The 25,341-nt window shown below is 41.4% G+C and overlaps 1 protein-coding gene across 2 annotated transcripts in view; it reads right to left on the bottom strand.

Annotated features, from left to right (window-relative positions):
• The window catches only part of Ccdc191 (coiled-coil domain containing 191), a 65,823-nt gene extending 40,537 nt beyond the window's left edge, over window positions 1-25,286 (bottom strand). The window contains exons 1-7 of one of the 2 annotated variants that reach the window (XM_006975755.4): window positions 24,989-25,286; window positions 22,859-22,897; window positions 15,955-16,096; window positions 12,381-12,518; window positions 10,926-11,104; window positions 9,091-9,314; window positions 4,657-4,807 (exon numbers count right to left, since the gene is read on the bottom strand). In XM_006975755.4, the coding sequence (XP_006975817.2) occupies window positions 4,657-4,807; window positions 9,091-9,314; window positions 10,926-11,104; window positions 12,381-12,518; window positions 15,955-16,096; window positions 22,859-22,897; window positions 24,989-25,243 (1,128 nt within the window). In that variant the 5' untranslated portion in view covers window positions 25,244-25,286. Of the gene's footprint in view, window positions 1-4,656; window positions 4,808-9,090; window positions 9,315-10,925; window positions 11,105-12,380; window positions 12,519-15,954; window positions 16,097-22,858; window positions 22,898-24,988 lie in introns of those variants that run through there. The other variant, XM_042259318.2, reaches the window with a different exon arrangement.
• Window positions 25,287-25,341: the final 55 nt, after the last annotated feature.

Raw genomic sequence — 25,341 nt, 5'->3', positions numbered from 1 at the left:
AAAAAAAACACAAGACTAACTAACCAACTAACTAAATGGTTTAAATGAAATGTTAAGAATTTAGAGGTACAGCTAAAACCCAGAATCAAAGCACACACACACACACACACACAAAAAAAAAAAAAAAAAAAAAAAAAACAAAACAAAACTGATAGAGACCTATACCGGAACAACTCTCAGAAAGAGATTCCATAAAGTCTTCTTGATAATATTCTTAAATGTATTTAAATTTACTTTATGTGCATTTGGTGTGAAGGTGTCAGATCCTCTGGAACTGGAGTTACAGACAGTTGTGAGCTGCCACGTGGGTGCTGGGAATTGAACCCGGGTCCTCTGGAAGAGCAGCCAGTGTTCTTAATCACTGAGCCGTCTCTCCAGCCCCCGATAATATTCTATATGAGTATCTCCATCAGGTGTGTGCTGTGGAACATTCCGAGTACACAGGCTGTTTTCTTGCCCTGATGTGAGTCAAATGACATTTTCCTCTTGTTCATCGTGTGGCTGGTGAAGGCAGCTTTGGGCTCCTTTAGAACTAGACCTGCACTGGAATTGAACAAAAGACTATTTCCAGTGATGTCTGTGTAAAGGTATGAGGAAGGTAGATTTTACTGTGTTTCAGAATACACTGCAGGAATACCAAGTTAGAGGTTCAAGACCCATATCATAATAAATAATGCAGTCACATTGAAGTGGAAGAGAAGAACTTGAACAATGTTGGGAAATAATATTTTGACTGAAAACTGTAAGACTAAAGTAAACAATACACGAATATTGTATTGTAGTTAGATATGCTCCCATAGTTGTTTGGGAGTAAGAGTTTACACAGTCCATCCAGGCTGGCCTCCAACACACTACACATCAGAATATGGCCTTAACTCCTGATTCTCTTACCCCCACCTTCCCTGTGTTGAGAACGTATGTGTGCCTCATCATACCCAGCTCTTGGATTAGCAATTCTCAAACTACATTACAGCAAAGCAGGCCTTAACTACGAGTCAACAGAATGTACATAACGGGACAGCTTTCTTACTGTCTGGGAAAGAGGTATGATGTGGGGAGAGGCACCTGGGCTACACTGAAACTATCCTGGATTCACAATGATTCATACAAATTTAGACAGTCCAGATGTCAATTACAAATAAGGGGGGGGAGGCCTAACATGATGCTCGTCCCTATACTGTTGTACTGGAATTAGAGGTATTAAATTATGTAGACATAAACAGAAGGTATGAGCAAGCACGGGCTAGTAGACATAGATGGATTGCCTTCTATGTGCTAAGAAGGGAGAGAAACAGCCCCCACCTCCAGGCAGTGTGCACAATAGGGTTGGTTTCTAAAGATCATTCTCTTGTAAAAGGAACCAGGATTCTATGTACAAGTGTTGATTTCAGCACTATGGCAGAAAAAAAATAGACCTGGAGTATCCTGTGGTGCCATTAAAAACTGCCTAAAAAGAAATGGAAATAGTTGAAAGGGCAGAAATGGCAGAAAGCTATTTCAAAAAGGCCAAAGAGGAGATCCTTTAAGCTACAAAGTAGAGAATACCATAATCCAGAGAAAAATAAGTATTGGTGAGCCCACACTGAATAAAATCAATAATTACATACACCAAGTGGATGATGTTCTAACAGGGTCTCTCTCAGTGGTACTAATTTCCTAGACTGAGCACTAGACTTGCTCAATACTGGAAAGGGCTGGTAACAGGGATTGAAACTGTCCACACAATTTTTGTAACTTTTCTGTACACCAAAATTAACCTTCAAAATAGAACCTTAATGTATGAGCAAAAAAAAAAAAAAAAATCCTGTGGCAAAACAAGAACCATTCATTCAAATGTTGTCACTTTTACCTTTCAAATACACTGACATGTCCTTTTGAAACAAAGCAATCAGATTTAGGTTGGTTATTAGTTTTGTTATTGTTAACTCTGTAGTTCTGTCTAAAACTTTTATTATATCTAAAACACATACAGGGTCTGGGGAGATGGCTCAGTGTTTAGGAGCATGGACTGCGGCTCTACTAGAGGACCCAGTTTCAATTCCCAGCACCCACATGGTGGCTCACAACTGTCTGTAAACTCCAGTTTGTGTGTGTGTGTGTGTGTGTGTGTGTGTGTGTGTGTGTGTGTGTGTGTGTGTGTGTAGCCCTGGCTGTCCTAGAACTCAGTATGTATATCAGGCTGGCCTCACATTAAGGGATCCACTTGCTCCTGCTTCCCAAGGGCTGGGATAGGCATGAGGCACCATGCTTAGCCCATTTCCTATTTTTCATTAGCAATCTTTACTCTTGTTCTAGAAGTGTACACTAATTACACCTGTCTCTTGAAGGATGCAGAATCTAAGAGTCCTTGTCGGTCTTTCTCTTAACCTCTGAGCCATCTCTCCAGCCTGGATTTTCTCAAATACTAGTCCTAACTCTTAACATTTTCTTCTAGTTCTGAAACTAAAACTCTGATTAAATTTTTAATATTGGAATAATGACAATTTCCTTCCCATCAGTCAAGGATGTCACCATAAAATATGTCCATCTTTTAATAACTCATGTTGATTCCTTTTTTCCTTTTATTTTAGTTATGCATATCACAAATTCCTGTTATTGATTTCAGGGCCTTTATAAGTCTATTCCTACATTTATCAAGCTCCCTCAGCATCTTCCTACACTCTTTTTTCTCTTGTTAAATCCACTCATTTATGTATTCATCCTATTAACTTTCATGAATTTTAGCAATGCCTAAGGCCCTAGTGTAGGTGTTGTGGGGGCCAGAAAATATACATATTTATCTTTTCTCATCCAACCATCTCATTTACAAATCTGCCAAGTAATTCATTTTATATGAAATATTATAATCCCTAATTCATATTTTGATCAATTGCCTTTCACTGAAAAAGCTGCTTAAATAATGGTTTGAATTTGATGTCCTTCAGAGGCTCATGTTCCAAATGTTTGGTCCATAGCTGGTGGTGCTATTTTGGGAGGTCCTGGAAACTTTGGGAGTGGGGGCCTAGATGGAGAAATAAGTCAGTAGGGCAAGATGTTGAGGGTACATCTCTAGCCACTTTCTAGTTGGCTCTGTTTCCTGTCTTCTGTGCTGTAAACTGCTGTCCTCTACCCAATGTTTCTGCTGCCATGATATTCTACTTTAGAGCCTGGGATCATGGACTGACCTCCTGAAACCATCATCCAAAGAGAAACTTTCTTCTTCACTATCAGGTATTTTGGTCACACAATTCTAAAGTAACTGACATAGAGCATATGTATTTGTCAAAATAAAGTTAGTTATGGGTGAAAAGGACATAGGCCTCATTAAGTTGGACTAAGTTACCTTCCTTGAATAGATTATTCACCTGTCTACTATGGGAATAAAACCATCTCTTTGGAATAAAAATAAAAATTTAAAAGCTTAGAAAAATCATTAGATATTGTTTCAATAAAAATTCTTCTGAAGAAAGGAAAGGAAAGGAAAAATAAAAGGTAGATCGGTCATTAGTGAGAAAAGGGACACAAGTTATCATCACGTTTGGATTTCAGACCCCAGACAGCAGTGACTGACTTGTTCTTGTGCTGACTGCATAACCCAGACATAAATGTCCTTAAGACTGCCAAAGTAGAAGCCTGGTGCTCAAAACAGCCAAAGGGCAGTAGTTAAACGTTCTTCCAGTACACCTTCAATTCCAGCACTTAGGAGGCAGAGGTAGGCAGATCTCTGTGAGTTCCAGGCCAGCCTGGGCTACAAAGTGAGTTCCAGGACAGCCAGGGCAGTTATACAGAGAAACCCAGTATCAAAATCAAGAGAAAGCAACAGCTATTCCAAAGATGTTATTCAGAAGGAATCCTAAGCATAGCTCTCAGTTTCCTGGGATCTCACCCAACACCTCTACAGCTTGGAAGAACATCTCAGAATATGGATCTGATAGGCTGATCAGTGGGCCAGTCAGCAGGCAGAGGGGACAAACGGTGCGGCTGGTCTAGGTATTTAGGATGAACTCTCATGGACTTAGCATTCTCTCTCCCTCTCAAGGACTTAGCATTCTCTCTCCCTCTCAAGGACTTAGCATTCTCTCTCCCTCTCAAGGACTTAGCATTCTCTCTCCCTCTCAAGGACTTAGCATTCTCTCTCCCTCTCATGGACTTAGCATTCCCTCTCTCCATCTCATGGACTTAGCATTCTCTCTCCCTCTCATGGACTTGGCATTCTCTCTCCCTCTCATGGACTTAGCATTCCCTCTCTCTCTGATGGACTTAGCATTCTCTCTCCCTCTCATGGACTTAGCATTCTCTCTCCCTCTCAAGGACTTAGCATTCCCTCTCCCTCTCATGGACTTAGCATTCTCTCTCCCTCTCATGGACTTAGCATTCCCTCTCCCTCTCATGGACTTAGCATTCTCTCTCCCTCTCATGGACTTAGCATTCTCCCTCCCTCTTTCTCTATCTCTTATTTTTTGAGATAGGGTCTTACCATGGAGCTCCAACTACACTTGAATTCACTATGTAGCCCAAGCTGACCTTGAACTTGTAGTGATCCTTCTGCCTCAGCCTCACAAGAGATGGGATGACAGGCATGACCCAGCATACCCAGCATACTTCACTCCATCTTTGATGGAGTATCTTGTCATTTATGCTACAGGATGCTGAACAGAGAGGTACTGTAATTCTCACCTGGTGATTTTCCTTGAAAGTCTGGATTAGTATCTCTCTCAGTTTTCTTTTTCTTTCTTTTGCAACTTTTTCCTCACTCAGATGAATGTGAGCACTTTCCATCATTTTTTCTTCTGGATTCCTCTGGGAATCTTCTTGCCTTTTTTTCTCCCTATTAGTAACAATTTTTAAAATAGTCATTAAAGTTAATAATGAGTAATTACAGTCTACTATATTAGAATGAATGAACACTGAACATTCCAGAGTAAGGTGACTTAAAAAAATCTTAGTTTGTTAGTCTGTAATATGTAAACAAAATAAAATTATGAAGTACTTTGACAACAGCACAGTAGATGCTTCAACGGAGCATTTCTGTTACATTACTACCGAGCTATATACACTGATCAAAGTCTGTCAATACCTATGAAGTACTCTGTAATGCAGATGTAAGCTTTCTTTTTCCTTCTAAAAAATTGTGTGTGTGTGTGTGTGTGTGTGTGTGTGTGTGTGTGAGAGAGAGAGAGAGAGAGAGAGAGAGAGAGAGAGAGAGAGAGAGAGAGAACAATGCTGTAGGAGTTGGTTCTCTTCCACTTTGTTTTGAGGCAGGGTCTCTCTTGTTTCTTATTCAGGGTGTCTTTCCTGTCTTTGGTCCCCATCTTGCTGTAGGAATGCTGGGATTAGAAATATCCATTATGAGTCTTTTCTCTCAAATACTAGAAAAACTTTTTTTTAGGACAGGGTATTAATGTCTTTTTATCTCCCCCCACCTTGTAAGACTTTTATGCAAATGTTTTGATCCTCCCTATCCAGTAAAGCTTTTGTGTAAAGATTTTAAACAAAGGTTTTACTGGATGGGAATAAGATGTGAAGCAGGACTCCAGCCAATGGGGAAGAGACACAGCCACCACCTGAGTTAGAATAAAATCCAAATGTACTTCCTGTCCAGTGTGTCCACTCTTCTAAGCAGACCTTCTTTCTTGACCAAGACTAAGAGTTTGTCTTTCCCAGACACTTCAGTTGGAGTGCTGGTCTTTCTACAGGATCCAGAACAACTCCCAACAGCACCCAACTTTTCTGTTGGTTCTGGGGCTTGAACTCAGGTTGTCAGGCTTGTGAAATGTATTTCCCCCCAGAGCCATCTTCTCAGCCCCTAGCTCTTCTTATTAGAGGGTTAAATGGATCCTTAAGTAAAAAAGGAATGAGATTCCTATCATGGGCTTTTATAGGTTTTCCAGAAAGAAACATTAATAGGATAAAAAATTACTAAGGAGAGAACAGAATCTAGAGACTCTTCCCAGCCTCCATCTCCTCTCCTCCTGTGGGCCATCCTCCTCCCTTACCAACTCAAGTGTGCTTGCTTGGAGAAGATTCCCCACACCACGCCCCCCCCCCCTTTTTTTTGAGACTGTCTCATATAGCCCAGGCTGTCCTCGAACTCCTGATCCTCCTGCCTCCACTTCCAAATGGGGAGTGACAGGCACATGCCATCACTTTTATGCAGAGCTGGGGATCAGACCCAGAGCTTTGTGCATGTTAGGCAAGCATTCTACCAACTGAGCTACCCCCGGCTCCTAATAATGTCTTTTTATTGGAGTTAATTACAGATGTATACACATAAACCATGTACTATTAATGAAGTAGAGCAAATGGTGAGGAATCCCAGATTAGCTATGAAAACTCAAGCAATCACCTAGACTTACAGGAACTTTACAGTTGCAGAAATTCAAGTTGAGAAGAATCCAAAATACAGAAAAAAGTCATTCATTTTCAAGTATCATATGGGGGCACATAATATTATGACTCACTGCTGATACTTGCCTGATTCACTGATTATCTAAGGTTGATTATCTAGTATAAGTCTACTTGTTATTTTCAAAATTCATTTTATTTATGTATCTGTGTTAGTTTATGCCACATGCATGCAGGCGCCCTCAAAGACTCAAGGAAGGCACCAGGTCCTCTGGAACCAGAGTTATAGTGGTTATGAAACACTCTAATGTGGTACTGGGAACTGAACTCCGGTCTTCTGGAAGACCAAGAAGTACACTAAACTGCTGACCCATCTCTCTATCACCAAAGCTATTGTTTTTTCCCTTTTGTAACTGATAAATCTCTTTAAGGAAATATTTTATGTAGTAAAGCAGATTCAGGATACAAATAAGAAAAATACCTATCAACAAATAAACCTTACTGGATCTTCCCCAAATACTAGTTCTGTAATAATATTATACTGGATGGGTCTAGTCATGTCTTGCGGGGGGGGGGGGGGGGGGGACATTAAATAAATACAGTTCTAGAACTTGGGATGGCATGGCAGATTCCAAATGCAAGGCCTTTGGTGAGATGCAAGTACCACAAGTCAATAAATAAACACATAACAGAGTTCCAGAACAGGGGTCTGAGTTCTAAAATAACACCAGGATATCTAGCCATCATGGAGATAGTATCTGCTTAATTGTGAAAACTGGAGAGGCAGAAGAGCCATTCATATTTCCACACAGAAATAAACAATAACATGCCAATCTGCTCGACTGTACAGCCATTATCTAATACTTTTGTAGCATTTGTTGTTTATTCCTGTAAATAATGCTATTTTAGTTATTACTGTAAAAAAATCTTTGCATTACTGATCAGTTCTTAGGGCAATTTTCCTAGACCTAGAATTCCCAGGTCAAAGGAAAATACCACTCGATGACTCTTTATTTATTGCCAATTTGCTGTCTGGAAAGTTCACTGTAACCACGGGTAAGACTTAACTTTGATAGGAAATGACTGGCCAGTGGACATGTGTTGAGTGCCCACTGTGAACTGAACAGAGAATCCTGCTACCATCAAATGTGACTTGTTTTCACAATTTATTTTAGGTCAGCCTATTTTTTCAAGACTTGGGAGCAATCTGAAGAACAGAGTTGACCTTAGTGAGAACTCACTAAAACACTGGTGATTGCTTTCTGCAAAGAGCAGCATTTGGAAGAGGCCTGAGCCCGGCACTTGAGCGAGTGGAGCACATGTCCACTGCTGAGCTGTTTGAAATTGGGCAGAATGAGAGCAATCAAGAACACAGGGGGACACTGTGTGGGCTGATGGGGGTGGACTGATTACCTAATGTGTCTTTCTGGCTCTCTGTCTGAGCATTCAGACACTTGAGTCACGTTGCTGGAAGATTTTTGCAGTTCATGCATCAGTGCTATTTCTCAGAATAAATACATTAGTTATTTCACCTGTGAAGCTCATTTTCTGCATGAGGACAGATAACATACTACATCCTGTGAGGGCTATTGTCATTTTCCTCTTATGTCAGATAGTCTTCTTCTCTATCAGTAAGGCAAGACTTGCTGTATGATCATCAGAAAATAAGACCCTAGTGCAATTCACAGTAGGACAGGGGGCAATTACTAACCCCACAAAAGGAATAAGGAAATATGTTCCACCTTTAAAAGTCTTATGCAACCAAATAAATATAAACCAGCTACTGTGATGCCTATTAAACATGAAAAAAAAATACTGAAAATGTTACTTCCCAATACAGAGAAGAGTGTGGTAAACTGGTCCACAGCTGGAGACACTGTAAACAAGTACAACTGATTTTCAAAGTCATCTGGCAATGCTTCAAGAGTCACAAAAAGATCTGTACCATTTAACCCACTAATTACACTCACAAGAATTTATCCTAAAAATACAATACAAGCTGGGCAGTGGTGGTGCACACCTTTAATCCCAGCACTTGGGAGATAGAGGCAGGTGAATCTCTGTAAGTTCGAGGCCAGCCTGGTCTACAAAGCAAGTTCTAGGGCAGTCAAAGCTATGCTGAGAAACCATGTCTTGAAAAAACAAAACATATATATATATAATTCAAAGATGTCCATTGCATTATTATATTAGTAAATTTTTTAAATGATTTATTTTATTTTTAATTATGTGTATGTGAGTCTATGTGTGGGTTTATATGTGTGTGACTGCAGTGGTTGTGGAGGCCAGAAGTGGGCATCAGATTCCCTGGTATCGATGTTAAGAAGTGGTTGTGAGCCACCTAAGGTAGGTTCTGGAAGGTGAACTCAGGTCCTCCATAAAAACATTAGGTACTTTTCACCACTGAGCCATATCTCTAGCCCTATTGGCAAAATATTTTAAATAGCCAAAGTGCTTAGCAATATGCAACAAGACCATCATATGTTATGGTGCAGAAATGCAGTGAGATAATAGATACATTTCAGGACTCCAGGCATGTTTGGTACAGCAGAATAACAAATTACATGTACTTGATGGTTGTAATTAAGCATGTTAGGGGATCACGACCAGGAGAAAACATGGAGAAATAAAAGTAATTTGTTACGATTGTGTTCTCTTCTTTTGTGTTTAGTGTTTGCAATGTTAGAACATTTTTAACACTCGAGAGTATTTCTGATAGGTTTGCTTAAGCAGACATCCTCCACCCTGCCCATCCCGCCGGCTCACGTTTTCCATGCTTCTTCCACGGTACGCCTTCTCTCCAGGATCTCCCTCCGCAGCTTGACCATCTCTCTCTGAATCCCTTCCTTCTCTTTCTTGGCCAGCAGAGCCTTTCTTCTCTTCTCCTCTTGCACTAGACACTGAGCCTCCAAGAAGGCTGCTTTCTTCAGGGCATTCTCCTTTCTCTGGAACTCTACTTGTTGCTCACGTCTTAAGCGATTTTCTTTTACCTTAGAAAAACCAAAACCACAAGTAGAATGGATAGGCAAACACTTAGGACACATTTGGAAGTTCAGAACACAACCAGTTTGAAACATTCCCACCCAGAACCCCATTATTTATTGGAAAATAAAGCAGTTCATTTGCTTTTTTTTTTTAAGATTTATTTATTTATTTATTCATTATGTACACAGCATTTGGACTGTATGTATACCTGAATGCCAGAAGAGGGCCCCAGATCTCATTATAGATGGCTGTGAGCACCATGTGGTTGCTGGGAATTGAACACTCAGGTCTTCTGGAAGAGCAGCCAGTGCTCTTAACCTCTGAGCCATCCTCCAGCCTCTCATTCGCTTCTTGGGCGAAAACCAATACAAAGCTCTACAAACCGTTAGATGAAGAGGACTCTCAGCATCTGGGAGGACCTGTGTGATGGAAAAGCTGAGTGCAAGGAAGGGGTCAGAGTCCAAGCTTTGGATTCCTATTGAGAAATGATCTCCCATTCTCAAGCTTGTCCTGTGTATATAGAAGACTACTTTCCTCTGGGCTCTGTACTTTAACAATCATTTAGGAAAACACAGTGATACATTATGGTGACTACACTCTGCAGGATCAAACAAAATCCACTGCCTTAAAGAACACTAAGAGGCTCTCCTCATTTCTATCTTTATTTAAGTATGCCAGGAATTGTGGTCACATTTGGAAATTAAAAGCAAGACCTTTGTGGATAATTCTAAATAAGCACATTCATCCTCTTCAAAACTAAGTCTTCAGCTCCTGGCTCCCCTCTTAACTTTACCCCTTTTCACCCTCCAGTTGTGGCTAAGACTTGTAGGCAACAGGCATATGTCTTACTGAAACTTCTCTCCTTCCATCAAACTAGAATCCTACTTCTCCCCATTTGTCCAACATTCCCATACTTTAATGGTTTAAAACAGTGAATTTTCAAAATGTGTAATTAGAAACCTAATGTTGTAATAAAACAGAACATACATATGTAGATATTAGAGCCAATTCAGTCTTAGTCTTGGTCATATGGCAAAGGCATGGTCATTCTGAGTTTCCAAAACTCCTTTGCAAGACACAGAGATTGCCTTTTCCTCTATTACCTACTATTCCTTTTGGAGGAAGGAAAGTTCCCATATGCCTTTCCAATTCAAAACAGCTGAACTAGATTTAATTCAGATCTGTCCTCCTTTTCAAATTATAATCACAAAATGAGTGAATTTAGTTGTCTAGAAAAGAATTATCCTTATAATATCCAGCAGAATATTCATGATAATATATTAATGTCACCATTCAAAGACCAAATTGGAGCAAATGCAATCTACATATTTATAATCGGAAGTGCCACATTCACACTAATAAAGTTTAGTTCAGTACTCAACTGGTCAAAATCAATTACTCTAATTTTGGTTATTTCTTAAATAAATTGTTTCCTACTCTCAGTTTATGAGAATTATTTTTCTTCTGAAGTTCTTATATTTTATTTTTATTCTTCCTTACCAAACCACAGATGGCACCCTTTTCATAATAAAGCCTAAGTCTTTATTTAAGCTTATTAAATGTGTTACACAAAGACTGCTTCCTGTTATCCATTTTAATTTTGTTTTCCCTCCCACCTGCTTATGTCTCATCTCCATGGTAAGACGAGGGTCCTTCTGCTGCCTCTTGCCTTGGTTTTCCTTCCTTCCAAGCTCTTCCACCATCGCAGCATCCACCACCTCTTTATGGAGCAGATGCTCTATAAATTTCTGAGCGGTGGCATTCTCCTCTTCTTCCTCCAAATAGCCACATAAATCTGGAAGTAAAAAACAACAAAAGAGGAATTAAAAAATAATATTTGTGTTTACATAAGGATTCTGAAAAACATAAAGCTGAGATGGTTTGATAAGCAGGAACTAATAATGCCAGTTGGATGAGTGTGACCCTCAAGAATCACCTTCAGATAAAAGGGCAAAGCTCCATTCATCAGGAATTGCCCTCACCCAAGTCACTAAGAACCTCTTCACAGCCAGATCTAAAACCTAAACAACCTCAGAAACTCTCTTGCTTAAAAACAGCCCTCAATTGACCCCAGGATACAGCTCAGTGGTGTAGCTCTTACCCTAGCACGTGCTGGCTTTTAGCCCTGGCTTTCATCCATTTTCTTCTACTAGAAGCTGTAGGATGGCTGCACTGGGGGTACATTTTAAGAAGCTGTCGAACTGCCATCCAAAGTGGGATGTGACTTTACATCCCACCAGTCCCGTGGAAGCGTCCCAGCTCTTCCACATCCTTACCCATGCCAGGCATGGCCAGTCTTTTAACTTCAAGCCATTTGAACAGTAGTGAAGTAGTAACTCAGTATAGGTTTAGTGTGTGTTTGCCCAATGACTGCAGACACTGATCAGCTAGACTAGGTGATGTTAGTTTTCTAGCTTTCAGAGCTCATGACTGATGCCCTAGCGGGGGAATTTTGTGGAGTCTTAACAAGAGGAATGCCATCAACTGCTTTCACCAAACCTGTCTGAATCAGGTGTGGAAAGCTGCCCTACCATGACCATGTTATCCTATCCTCAGAGGAAAACAACAACAACAAAAAAACCCCCAAACCCTTGAGGTACAATAGAGGACCCCTTATAAGTCTGTTATTTAATTTGTCTGACAATTTGTACAAAAGAGGAAAAGAATGGAAAAATCCTGAGAAGAGAAATAGCCTCTCTTATATGTGAAAATGAATCAAAATATAAGAAGCATTTTATAATTATAAAATGATATGTGAATGTTTAAGTGTGTTCTCTGTCAAAGTAAATAGTTATCTAATGATAAATGGGCAAGAGATACTTTTAATTGCTATATAAATTCACAGGCAAAATTATAAATAATAGAATATTTTAATTTTAAAAAGCAATAGGAGCTTACTAACTAAGGATATAGCAAAGGAGATTTATACTCAATCAAGAAAAATTAAACTCACAAACATAAACCAAACATACATAAGCCAAATGCATCATTTATTATTTAAAACAATAAAAAACACTTCTTAGAAATATTCATTATATGTTAACGCTTAGGAGAACCAGATAAGTTCTTACCATCAAACTTGTCATACTTCAAATGGCCATGGGCATCTGGCCCAGGAGGGCTGCTTGGCACAGCACCTTCCCCTTCTCCATCACTTGCTAATTCTTGTTGAAGTTTGTTGTCTAGCCAGTCATTGACTAGCTCCTGAGCTATCAGGAGAACAAAAACATCTTTTAGTATTTCAGTGATTTACAGGCTTCCTCTATTTGCTGTTTTCATTCATTCATTCATTCATTCATTCATTCATTCATTCATTTGTTATTCATTCATTCATTCATCATTCAGTATTACTTGAACACTCATTATATGACATGTACTATTTTGGGTATTAGGAATATGCTAGAGAACAAAACTGGAAAGAGAAATGTTACCACCATGAAGCTAATAGTCTAATCAAGGGAAAAAGACAAAACAAGTAAACAAGATAAAAACAACACAGGGGAACAAGAGATGGAGACAAAGTGTTGTGGTTTTAAATTGGACGGTCAGTAGAAGACACCCGAGCAAAGGAGGGCAGTGAGCGAGCCGTATGGATATAGAAGGAAATGCTGTACCATGCAGGGGGAGAGCAAGCTCAGGCCCTGCTGCACGAGTGTCCCGAGGGCTGGAGAAGTCATTAAGAGGGCAGTGTGGCTGGAGAAATGCAGGACAGACAGACGAGATGGAAAGGTGGTTTATAGGTCAGGCTGAGTGTAGTGGTTATCAATGAGGGGGATCTTGGCCCTCATTTGAAACAGTCATTTTTGGTTTTCCCAAGGAGGGCAAGTGATAACAGTATCTAAGGCCTCGAGGCTAGGATGCTGCTAACACCCTGTTCACACGCTTCCACACAACAAAAATACTCTGGCCACAAACGTAAGAAGTCCCAAGGCTAAAACCCTTTTGTTTAGAGTCCTGACCCCATTCTAAGTACTCGGTCTACTACTCTAAGCATGAGAAGCCACAGCAGGGTTCTGAGTAAAAAGCACCTCCCCCCTTTTGAGAGGGGATCTTACATCGTAGCTCTGGCTGACCTGAATTTCACTATGTAGACCAGGCTGGCCTGGAACTCACAGAGACCCACCTGCCTCTGTCTCTGTAGTACTGGGATTAAAGGTGTATGCTACTATGCCTGACTTTTGTTTTTGTTTTTAAATTACTTATTGTTATTATCTCATAGATCTGACTAACTAGGTATTTCTATATATTAACTGAAGTCAAGAAATGTCTAGTATAGATAAATTAGAAGAAAACAAATGATAACAGTGGCCCTTTATCTGTAGTTCCATTTACCAGTTTTAGCTACCTAAGTCAACTAAGGTCCCAAAACATCACATGGAAAATTCCAGAAATACGAAGTTCTGGATTGCACTTGGTTTCAATAGTATAATAAAATCGTGTTCTGTCTTATGCCATTCCACCTGAGATACGAGTCATTCCTTTGTCCAGCACATTCACTCCAGACACACACACTATCTGCTGTTACTTTAGAGATTAGTTGTCCTCTCAGTTATCAGACTGATCGCTGTCACAATAATGTAGTGACAGTGTTCCAGGACCCTCAAATGACAGCCCGATGCTGTCTCCATGCTTCTGTCATCACCCCACTTCATCACATCACTCAGGTACTGGATCATCACACATCATCACAAGAACAGTGGTGAGTACTACTATACAGCTCCTTCCGCTGGATGGGGAGGGTAAGCAGAAGGCGGAGATCTTCACAGTATGCTCCCCACAGCACTACTTATGGTAGACTATTAATGGAGCAGAAGAGGAGAGAACAAAAACAGACCTTTGTAAAGCATGCTCTGCCCAGACAAGAGCATGGCTGGTCTGGGCTAGTAGTTTCTCTGGACAGTAGGTGTTGTAGGGATAAAATACCTCTGCCCACCAAAAAATGTCCACGGGCTAGAAAGCTTTGGGAATGGAGTAGGACAACATTTCTTTCAACTGTAGGGTTCCTGGGGGCTCTTAAAGTGTATCATGTATGGCTACTGGGTGGAAGGTAGGGGGGCAAGACTTCCAGCACAGATCTCCTTTATTTCTGGAACTACCAACCACCTGAGACTAGTAATTGTCACTTCTCTCCCAAATCCTCCAGCAGCTTCCCACTGCTTCCTTTCCCCATCATGCCCCACCCCCAAATATTACATTCTTCCTATATTTAAAGCACGGGCCCCTTATACTTCTGGGGCCCATCCTATTATGATCAGAATAAAATCTAAGTTCTTGCCCAGGCCAGTAATGCCCTATGTGATGGGTCTCCTGCTCACTCCTTCATGCTCATGTCTACTGGAAGCACCAGCTCAGAGGCTTTCCTTCAACTCCTCATATACTTCAAGCTTGTCTATACCTTAAGCTCTTGACACTACCTTGTCCTCCATCTGGGCCGCTTTGAATAGATCATTACCTGATATTACCTGATAATTTGTTAGTTTTTTTTTTTAGATGAATTTATTTATTATGTACACAGTGTATACTGTATGCCAGAAGAGGGCGCCAGATCTCATTATAGATGGTTGCAAGCCACCATGTGGTTGCTGGGAATTGAACTCAGGACCTCTAGAAGAACAGCCAGTGCTCTTAACCTCTGAGCCATCTCTCCATCCCCCCCCCCCTCCATAACTTGTTTTTAATTCTCTTCATCCCCACACTAGAGTGCTTAATACATGAAAGCACAGCTTTGCTTTCCTTGTTCATAATCAAAACTTCTAGTGCCTAATATAGTGGAGCAAGACTTTAATATGCATACATCGAATAGATGAAGAGATAAATGAAATAACTGGGGACATAAATAATCCAAACAGAAGCTGGCTTGCAGGGCACAGTACTCTGACTTCCCCGATTCCCTAGAGGGCTCCTTCCCAGTCTTGAATCTCTTGAATCCCTAGGTGGTACAGTTCTTCAGTAACTCAGTAATCAAGATGTTGAATTCCAAATGAAGGGAGTTTTAGAGCCTCTTTACAAGGAACTAAACTGGTTTATAAACTCAAGGTCTATTCATCAGTAGAATACCAGATCAAATTAATATGCCACGTCTGTGCCATAGGGACCAGTACCTTACACCACTCACCAGTCAACTATTATATCAAACTGCTTCTGCCAGGGACTGCTTCAAATTTAAGAAACAATGTAGGCTTTAAATACAGCCTTGTGGGGCTGGGGAGATGGCTCAGAGTTAAAAGGATAGATTACTCTTGCAAGAGACCCAAGTTCAATTCCCAGCACCCACACCAGGCGGCTCACAAGCACCTGTGTTTCCAGTTCCAGGGAACCTGATTGCCTTTGGCCTCCTCCAGCATCTTCATAAACTTGCAGACACCAGGATGAAGACACAGACACACAGACACAGACCAAAGACAGACAGACACACACACACACACACACACACACACACACATTGCCATTTACAGATGGCCTTACATGTAGTAATGGAGTTAACTCCAGAATAAGCGGCTTCAGAGCAGTAGAGAAGCAAAGGTTAAGAGCGAGGTAAGTGCAGCTCTCACTCCACGCTTTGCTGTGAGTGCTGAGCTATGCTCTAAGAACTGCGAACATCACACCAGCAAATGCATCCTCACACCAGCAAATGCACCCTCTCACCTTCTTCGTAGACATCATCATGATACTCTGTTTGCCCGCATGTCCCCAGGTCTACTGCATGTCGCCACAGCCTTCCAGGTAAATCTGCGTTTCTGGTAGAATATGTATTTGAAATGGCAAATTCTGAAGCTTTCTCCACTCTCTTCAAAATAACAGAAGAAAGAAAGAAAGAAAGAAAGAAAGAAAGAAAGAAAGAAAGAAAGAAAGAAAGAAAGAAAGAAAGAAAGAAAGAAAGAAAGAAAGAAAATCCATCAGAAGATAATAACCTTGTTCGTGGCTACAGAATTCCAGAAGCTGCTTTTCTAACAACTAGTACAATTATTTAATTTTCCCATTCTGGTTGGAACGCTAGGCAATTTTAGTTTTGTATGCAAAGCTGAATTAATCACAGCAGCTCATCCAGTTCTAGCCAGCATTCCCGGTGTTTGTGAGAATGTTGTTTAGGCTTAGCTAAGTGGAAAACAGGGTTGATTTGAGGTGCTGGCACACAGGCCTAACGACCTGAGCTGCATCCCCACACCCCACAAGGTGGCAGGAGAGAACTGACCTCCACACATGTGCCACTGCATGTGTATACCTACACACATACATGTACATCTGCCTACACACACACACACACACACACACACACACACACACACACACACACACACACACTAAATAAATAAATAAATAAATAAATAAATAAATAAATAAAATGAATATTTATTTTTATTAGCATGTATTAATTGTCAAAAATAGTGGTTTCATTATGACACAATTATACATATGTAACATGCTTTGATCACATCCTATTACCTCTTTTGTCCCCCCTTTGGGTAACTTTTGTTTAAGGCATAGGCAATGGGATCCTGAACCCTGAATACTTAATTTGGAACAAACATCTGATATCAATTTCTGTGCCACTGGGACTTGTAAGTAAACAGGAAGCACAGGCTGACTCCGCAAATTGCTATAGCTAACAGGTACCACCACTGTGTATTAGGCAAACCACAGGTTCAATAAAATTGAGACAGACAGCCACCACTGTGGCCACCTGGACTATTTAACTCAACAAAAGTTTAATAAGAACATGACCAAATTCATGGGATCGGGGAAAGGAATGACGGAGCTGAGCAGAGCATCTTGGACTTTGGACAGAGTGGGGCACATTTTACTTCACCCCCTGTATCTGTGTCCCCAGGAACCTGCGTTCTCTTGTTCTTCCTGAGTGCTCACTCTTCAGACTAGCCCTGACAAACGGCAACTCATGAGTTAGTTCTTCAGGTGCAAACTCTGGAGTCTCCATAACCCAAAGTCGGTCTCTGCCTCTTCCTTCCCTCTCTCCCTCTCTCTTCTTTGCTCTTTCTCTCTCCTCCCATCCCCCTCCTCATACACGTTTTGACTCTATTTTCAAAATGTATTCATAAACTGACCCCTTCACATCATCTCCACAGCTGTTGCCTCAGTCCGAGGAACGTTTCCTAATGGCTTTCCTGCAACAGCCTCTACAGCAGCAAATGGCCGCCTTCAACGGAAGCCATATCATAAAACACCTAAATATTTCCCTGAGAATCAAGACAAGTCCTTACAGTGTGCGTCAAGGTGCTGAGCCCCTGACCCCTTTGTGAGCTAGCTCCCCGTCTCACCAGCTCACTTTGTGTCAACCACACTGACCCCTTTGTACGTCTATTCTCAAATACTATACTCCAGGGGTGTTAGCCCATCAAGGCCTCAGTAATGACAGCTCCTGTCGGCACGCCTCTCTCACCAATACCAAGATCACTCCAGGATCTGCTCAAAGGCACCTTCCCAGAAGGTCTTCTCTACAACCCTGTAACCTCCTCCTGATTCTCCTCTCTCTCTCCTCTGACTCTGTCTCTTTTATCATTTTACAATACACCTTCTCTATTTTAGCCTCCAGAGAGAACATCAGCAGAAATTGTCTTCTTTTTCACACGAAGCCCTAGCAATCAGATTCTTGCCAGGACTCGGTCAGTGCCCAAGAAACATTTGGTAAAGGAAGAAGTAACTTAGAGATTTACTCAAAGATGCTGCACTACCGTGCTTACAGCATTCCTGACCTAGTTTGGAAATGACCTTGCCTCTTGCCCTTGGCTGAAAGCTTGGTAATATCTTTGCAAAAACTTGCTATAGGGTAAGTTGCCTGTGTTAGGTTTCGGATGTCAGCAGAAGAGTCAAGTTTCAAAGTCAAGGAGAAAACCTGGACATAGAAGGGGCTGGAGTGGGAGCAGGAGGGCTATAACATAGAAAAACAAAACCCCATCCCTCAGAGTTGAGTTAGAGACACCAGGCCACTCTACAGAGACTGTTCCCATTTCCACTCAAAGATGAGTTAGAGACACCAGGCCACTCCACAGGGACTGTTCCCCATGCTACTTCTCCGAGTCCTTGGCTGTCTGGATGGATGCTATGGCACACACTGGTGAGTGCATTGATTATGATTATTCCGTTGGCATAGGTCTACCCTTTAGGTTCCTGAGGTCTAAGAAAAATGACTTTATATATACTGTTTGTGCTTGTGTATACACATGTGCAAAAAAACATAAAGTTATCAACTTTAATTTTTAAGCTAACATAAAAGACAAAGAAACAACAGATTTATAGACTTGATTTAATTCTTTAGACTGTGAATACAAGAGATGACCGTATGATATGTCATTTCTTTGAAAATTTCCATAGGTTTAAAAAACCTTTCTATCAAGTACATTTATTTTATTTTTATTTATGTGTATGGATGGATGTCAAAGGATAACTTGCAGGAGTCCGTTCTCTCCTCCCACAATGGGGTCCCAGGAATCAAACTCAGGTGGTTAAGGCTTGGTGGCAAGTGCCTTTGCGCCATGGGCCATCTCTCCAGCCCTTGGATGGTTCTTAATAGAAGATGGTAGAGAGCTCGGCAAGTATGAGAAACACTAGTTTTGACACTAGGCAAAGGGTCTGGAAATGACAACTGAATGAAAAGAAACCTTTGTTCAGTTCTAACAAAGCAAGTGTTTAAAACACCACTAGACAACACTAAAAATTAGAATAATAAGCCGGGCGGTGGTGGCGCACGCCTTTAATCCCAGCACTCGGGAGGCAGAGCCAGGAGGATCTCTGTGAGTTCGAGGCCAGCCTGGGCTACCAAGTGAGCTCCAGGAAAGGCGCAAAGCTACACAGAGAAACCCTGTCTCGAAAAACAAAAAACAACAACAACAAAAAATTAGAATAATGTCTTGAGGACTTTGTCTTCAAATATTATCCCGCCCCCCCAAGAATGAATTCATAAGAGCTAAGAGGGGTCTAGTCTACATCTCAGTAACTTGTATCCATTTATCATCTTGTTCTTTCATTAAGTCTGGGTGGGAGACTAGCTCTGTTCCCAGCAACCTAGTGAACATTACAGGGAAACAAACGTAAATGTTTCATTCTTAGAAAGTTCAAGTTTTTGCTTTTGGTTCCACACGCCATCTGCATAGTAAGCCATTCAAGAGCGGTTCTAAAGTAAGACAGAGTGATTTAAAAATAAGCTGTGTGTGTGTGTGTGTGTGTGTGTGTGTGTGTGTGTGTGTGTGTGTGTACCTGTGTGTGTAGGACAGAGGACAACCTTGGGTACTGTTCTTCTTTCACTGGCTTGGAGCCACCAATGAGGCTATGCTGGATGGCCAGAGGTTCTCTAGGGTCCACCTGTCTCTGCTTCCCCAGCTGGAATTACAAGGCCAGCATGTCTGGCCTTTTAAATGGATTCTGGCAATCTAACTCAGGTTCTCATGCTTACAAGACACACGCTTTAATGACTGAGCCATCTCTCCAGTCCTAAAAAGAAGCTTATTAGTAACTATGGTCCACAAAAGCTCCTTTACAAAATACTATTTCAGACATTCCTATAGCCTTGTGCATATTCTTCATATCCCACAGATCATCACAGATGGTGGAAATGGAGGCCACAACATGACCCTTCATTTCTTTAAGATTAGATGATTCAAACAGGAGTTTAACACATCCTCATATATGTATGTTTTATATATAGTTTTGAAAGTGCCAATTCTGTCAAAAGTCACTCCATAAAAATCAAGTATTTGACATTTTATTAATAACTGTGTGTAACATAATTCTAAAGGAAACTATTCAGGGATGGGGTTAGGTTGCTAAGGGGGTGTGGGGCATCTAAAGCTGAACTGTATGGAGAGGATCTAGATAAGGTCTCAGAGATGACAGATATCCCAGGCTGGGGCATCAGCAGGAACAAAGCAGGAGTACCTGCTTGACAGAGGGGAAGGAGAAAGACCTGGGGGGAGAGGAGGCATGCAGAGTGTCAGAATATGGGCTGTTTCCGATAACTGATATAGTCTGACTGACAGAGGACCTGAGATGCCCACCCAGAAGAGACAGTTTCATCCAGCAGCACACAGAACCCATGTTTAGAAAGCTCGATCAAGCAGGAGGAGGTACTGGAGAAAGACAGTCAGACAGGATAAAGATGAATTGTAAACCATGGAGTACAGCATTTAGTGCTGGCCACGCACCTGCCAGATTCTAAGTGACTTCTCCATCTCTGTGGATGTTCGTCAGCATCTCAGGCTCAAGGTCTGCTGGATCTTCTGCTTTCCCACAATTCTACTTTAGCAACCCACCTCACCTGCACCATGCTGTACAGGATGTTTCATCACTTGAACCAAACTCTGCTGACCACCTCTCCATCATCATTCCATTTCCATGTTTCATTCCTCTTCTCCCACAACACTGAAGTTGGACCCAATCACGTCTTTTAGTCATTGCAAGCCATTCTCTCCTCCATATCCATACTCATGCGGATATTCAGCTACTGTCTTATTCCCAAATCCCCATCCCTTTACTTTGGCAGTGATAATCCCATGCTTGGATCCATTCAATCTACCAATTTTCTTTGTACCATAAAAAATCATGGTTACTTACTTCAGCTAAATCCATGACACAACTGAGCAACCTTCCTTTTCTGTTTCCAAGAGAGGCCTTTCTCTATCTTCACCATCCTCCCCCTGAACAAAGTCTCACTGGTTTTGAAAGGGTAGGCCACTCAAGTGGATTTAGAAGTTTTAGGAGAAGAGATGGCAACTAGTCAGGGTATACCCAGAGTTATTATGGAATAAAATCAGAAAGAAAAAAGGCAGAGAACAGAGAGGTAATAGGAGAAGCAAGAGAAAACAGTCCAATGGACTTAGATAATGGAGTTGAGGGTGTCTAAAATACAGATGCCAAAGCTATCAAATTAAACTGGAGACGTTTGATGGCTATCAGAAGATGACTGGATTTGGTGAGGAAGTCATTTCTCGTAACAGTTTCTGTGAAATGGAAAGTGAAATAAATGGAGTGAGTGTGTGTGTGTGTGTGTGTGTGTGTGTGTGTGTGTGTTACAGAAAGTAAGCAATAATAATTATGACAAGAGAGAATAATGAAAGTATAAAAGCCAAGAGTCTATACTATATATATTGGTAGATAACAGATAAGAAAATAAAATCATTCTAAAATCAGAAAAGACTGCAGGGTCATATAAGAGCGTATTGATTTTTCAAGATGGGAAATTTGAAGGCAGGATAGAGAAAAAGCCAGCACAGAAGATTTAGAGGAATGATGAACCTCTGAGTCCAGCTTGCTGACAGCTGTATGAAGGAGGAAAATCATAGAAACAAGACAAAATGGAATTTTATCCTTGAGTTCTCATTAAATCTCCCCCTCTGAAAGAGGTGGTAAGTAGGTGAGTGATTAAGTCCTGCAGGAACTCAATACTGGGACTCTGGACACTAATGTGCAAGCTAAGTTTACTAGAGGTTAAGTGATCTTCCAGGGGCTGGCATCCATGATGTGATCTTTTAGCCATCTTTTGAGATAGGGCTCCTGCAGTGGCCAGGAAGTCTTCTCTAGCCCCATCTACATTAATGCCTCCCACCATATGCTTCCCTTAGACCTCTACTTATCTTATCAGCTTTAAGGAGGGTATTTATGCTCCACTGGGATATAAATTCTGGCCCATGTCTCATTTTAGCTCTGGTGCTCAACATACTGAGCTTGTATTTGGTAGGCACTTAACAAATGACAGCAAAATGAATAAACAGCTAAAGAAAATATTACAGCTAGCCTGGGATCTATCTGGCCTGGTGCCCACAATGCCTGTCAACTTAGATATAACATTTGTTCAAAATACCATCAAATGGAATATTCTCTCAGGAAAATACCACACGATTTTGAACTACCTGCTAACAAATAAACTGATTACAATGGATTGCTAAGCAGACACTCAGAGGTACGCCCCTGAAGTGTTTGAAAGGCACTTTCAATTCAAATGGTACCTAAATAAACATTTCATGACTGGAGGAGATCATAGGTCAGGAAGTCATTTGTAACGACAGTTTCTATGGGGGTTATCTAACCCAACTCCCTCCCAATGGATGTTCAAACATATTCTTTATTAGTTGAACATTAAGTGAAAATTTAGAGTGTACTCCAGTTCTCCCAGGGATGGAATACATGCCTCTTTATGAAAACTCTCATTCCATTTTTGGATTGTTCTAGACAGAGAATTCTGGTGATAGCCATGTCGCTTTTGCCAATGGGTCCCCATACTAACGTAACTACAGAAGAGTCTTCCCTGTGTCTGAAGAAGGCTACAACATCCTCTCCCAATACCTCTCTTTTCTTATTCCTTTGGCCTCTTCATGTGATACCCGTGCCCGATGAAAGGCATATCTCTCCACGTGTTTTCTCATCATTTGTACTTAAGATCTCTCATGAAAACCAACAGAATAATAAAAGATGCTAAAAAGTATAAAATGGAGGTAACATACATAATCACGAGAATAACAACAGTCATGCACATGCACACTGGAGATCTGTCACTATGTCTGACTCTCCCAGCTCTTTCTACCCTGATTTTGAAATGCCTTACCTTAATCCAGTGCCCCACATTGTCAGAGTCAAATGCAGACTGTAGAAAATAGATACGAAGTATCAATGCATAGCAATCACTTTATCAATATTACTATTTTAAGCAGTCTTTCCCACTAAGGCATATAGAAAGATATCATTCATCCTTTCTTCCTAACTTCTCGTTGGCAAGTTCAGCACTAACTAGCAATGAAAGCTCACTAAACCACAGTAGAAGAAATAGGAAGCCTTGTCTGGGACACCCTTATTACTTCTTGTCTAGCCCACCCTGAGACTGGACTGTAACTGATCAGCAGTCTAGGCATCAGCACTTTTTTTTTTTTTAAGTTTTCCAGGGCTAAGAGTCAATGTACAGAAATACTAGATGTAATACTAGATGTAACTTCTCGTGAAATCCATACTAACACTGGTGAATTCACCTCTCTAATTTTCTGCTTAAAGACTGTTCTGGTCCTTTCTTTCCTGTTTGCAGAAGTAGCCAGGTGCCTTCCTGTCCTCCTTATACCTGAGATAATGTTTGGTCCAACAAGAGTTGGGGGGTATAGGACAGAATTATATTATTCAAGTTCTACTGTTGCACCAAGCATATAATGAAGAAAATTAATCTCTACCCAGATGAGATATTAATCTGAAATGAGAAATCGGACCTCAAGGAGCCTCCTCTCTATTTCCTGTGACTCCCAGAAGTTGACAGAACTCTTAATAATCATTGAGCAAACAGGGGTATTTGCTTTGGAGAAAAATTCAGGTCTTTAAAAATAAAAACGATGGGACAGCAAACTAACTGGCACCTGGAAGTTGGTGGGAAAGGCATACTATTCTCCTTCACTTACCTAACACCTCACCTTCAGCTCACCTTACACACAATTAATGCAGCTGTTCTGCTGAATAATGTCGCTGCAACAAAGAAAGAGCTGATCCTATTCAAACACAGTTGAATTGCAGGGCGCTCTTGTGTTTTTACTTGCTTTATCCTCTAGACGGTAATAATGAGCGCTATCAGCAAGAAAAAAAAAATCCCTCTTTTTGTAGTTCTGAAAGTTGTCCCAAATTTTTTACCTTTCATCATCAAATCTATATTCATAGGCTATTTTGGGCCCCATCTATTATGCAACTGATACTTTGCCATTGGAGCAACCTCAGTTTCCACTCTCTAATGCTCTAGCCTATGCCCGCTAGTATCAGGAGCATGATTTCAGTAAGTGGAATGTGCCCCGTGTCCGGAGTTTCTATATTTAGGATAACCCACAAGAATGACTGCCTGGGGCCCCCACAAAAGCCACAGGTCTAGAGGGCTGTTTTTCTTTTTAAAGGAAAATATAGCGGAGGGGTCAAAACAGCTGGTGACGCGCTCTGAAGCTCAAAGTTGAATCCTCTGTTTCAATACTCTCGTTTACATTTAAAGTACTTATTTTTGTGAGTGTTAAGGAGGTATTCTGGAAGGCACACTTGGTAGGCTGTGACTTTGCACATGTCACTTTTGTATGTTCCTAGCTTAAAACGGCGTCGTGGGTTTCTTTTTTTCTTTTCCTTTTTTTTTTTCTTCCCCATGCCTTCAGGAGCTAGTGCAGAGAAGAGGTAACAGATAAAGGAAGTATCTATCTTTGAATGCTGGTGGAATTTAGAAATAACCATAAGGATAAGTACTGAGATATAATAACTTGGACTTCTGGGTTCATTTTCACTATCTGATGTAAAATTGGAAAGGGGGGGGGTGTAAGAGATACTAGCAGAGAGTTTAATGTGATTTTTTTTTCCTTTCAAAGATCCCTTACCTAAGATTTGAAAGGGGGGAGGGAGGGCGGAGAAATATGCGGAAAGTATCCTAAAATTGGTGTAAGAGGTAAGGATTAGGGGCAAATTCCCCTCACCCTAATGGGCACCAGTAGACCTCTCCGCTTAGATGGGAACAATCTTTACAGGTTACTGCCCACCAGAGTTGGGAGTACACAGACCCTAAGACTCCTAGAACCACGCCTTTCAGGGCTGTGTTGGCTCTAGGGCAGTCAAGGCCAGGTAAGGATGCCCCCCGGGGAAGACTGGGGAAGCGCAGGGCGGGAAGCGGCTGGCTTCACGACTGTGTGGCGCCTGGGGCTGGCCCAGGTTCCTCAAAGCTTCCGATTGGGATCACCTTGGGATTCAGCTTCCTCGAGATCCGTTTCCAGCGACTCAGCTCCATCCTCTCCTTTGAGGACCTTTCCTGGGACGCCCGCAGCATTTTTCCAGGCTCAGGCCTAGACTTCGGCCACAACAGTGACAATTGCTTCTCCTCCCAGGCAGCATTTGGGTGGTGCTGGGAGTTGTGGTTCCACCACCTACCAGTTAGACAGGGGTCGGACATTCCGGAACTACTCCTCCCAGGAGGCATTGCGCAGGCAGCTCGCATTGCCCAGTTACCATGGCATCGGTGGGGCTCGCCGGGCTAGCTTTAGCCGGGCCTTTGCCTATGTCTGGCGCCTGGTGATGACGCAGAGCCTCCTGATT

This window comes from Peromyscus maniculatus, chromosome 12 (genome assembly GCF_049852395.1).
Source record: "Peromyscus maniculatus bairdii isolate BWxNUB_F1_BW_parent chromosome 12, HU_Pman_BW_mat_3.1, whole genome shotgun sequence".
NCBI classification, from domain to species: Eukaryota; Metazoa; Chordata; class Mammalia; order Rodentia; family Cricetidae; genus Peromyscus; species Peromyscus maniculatus.
Note: the sequence above shows the minus strand (reverse complement) of the source record. Positions and strands in the feature narration are given on the sequence as shown.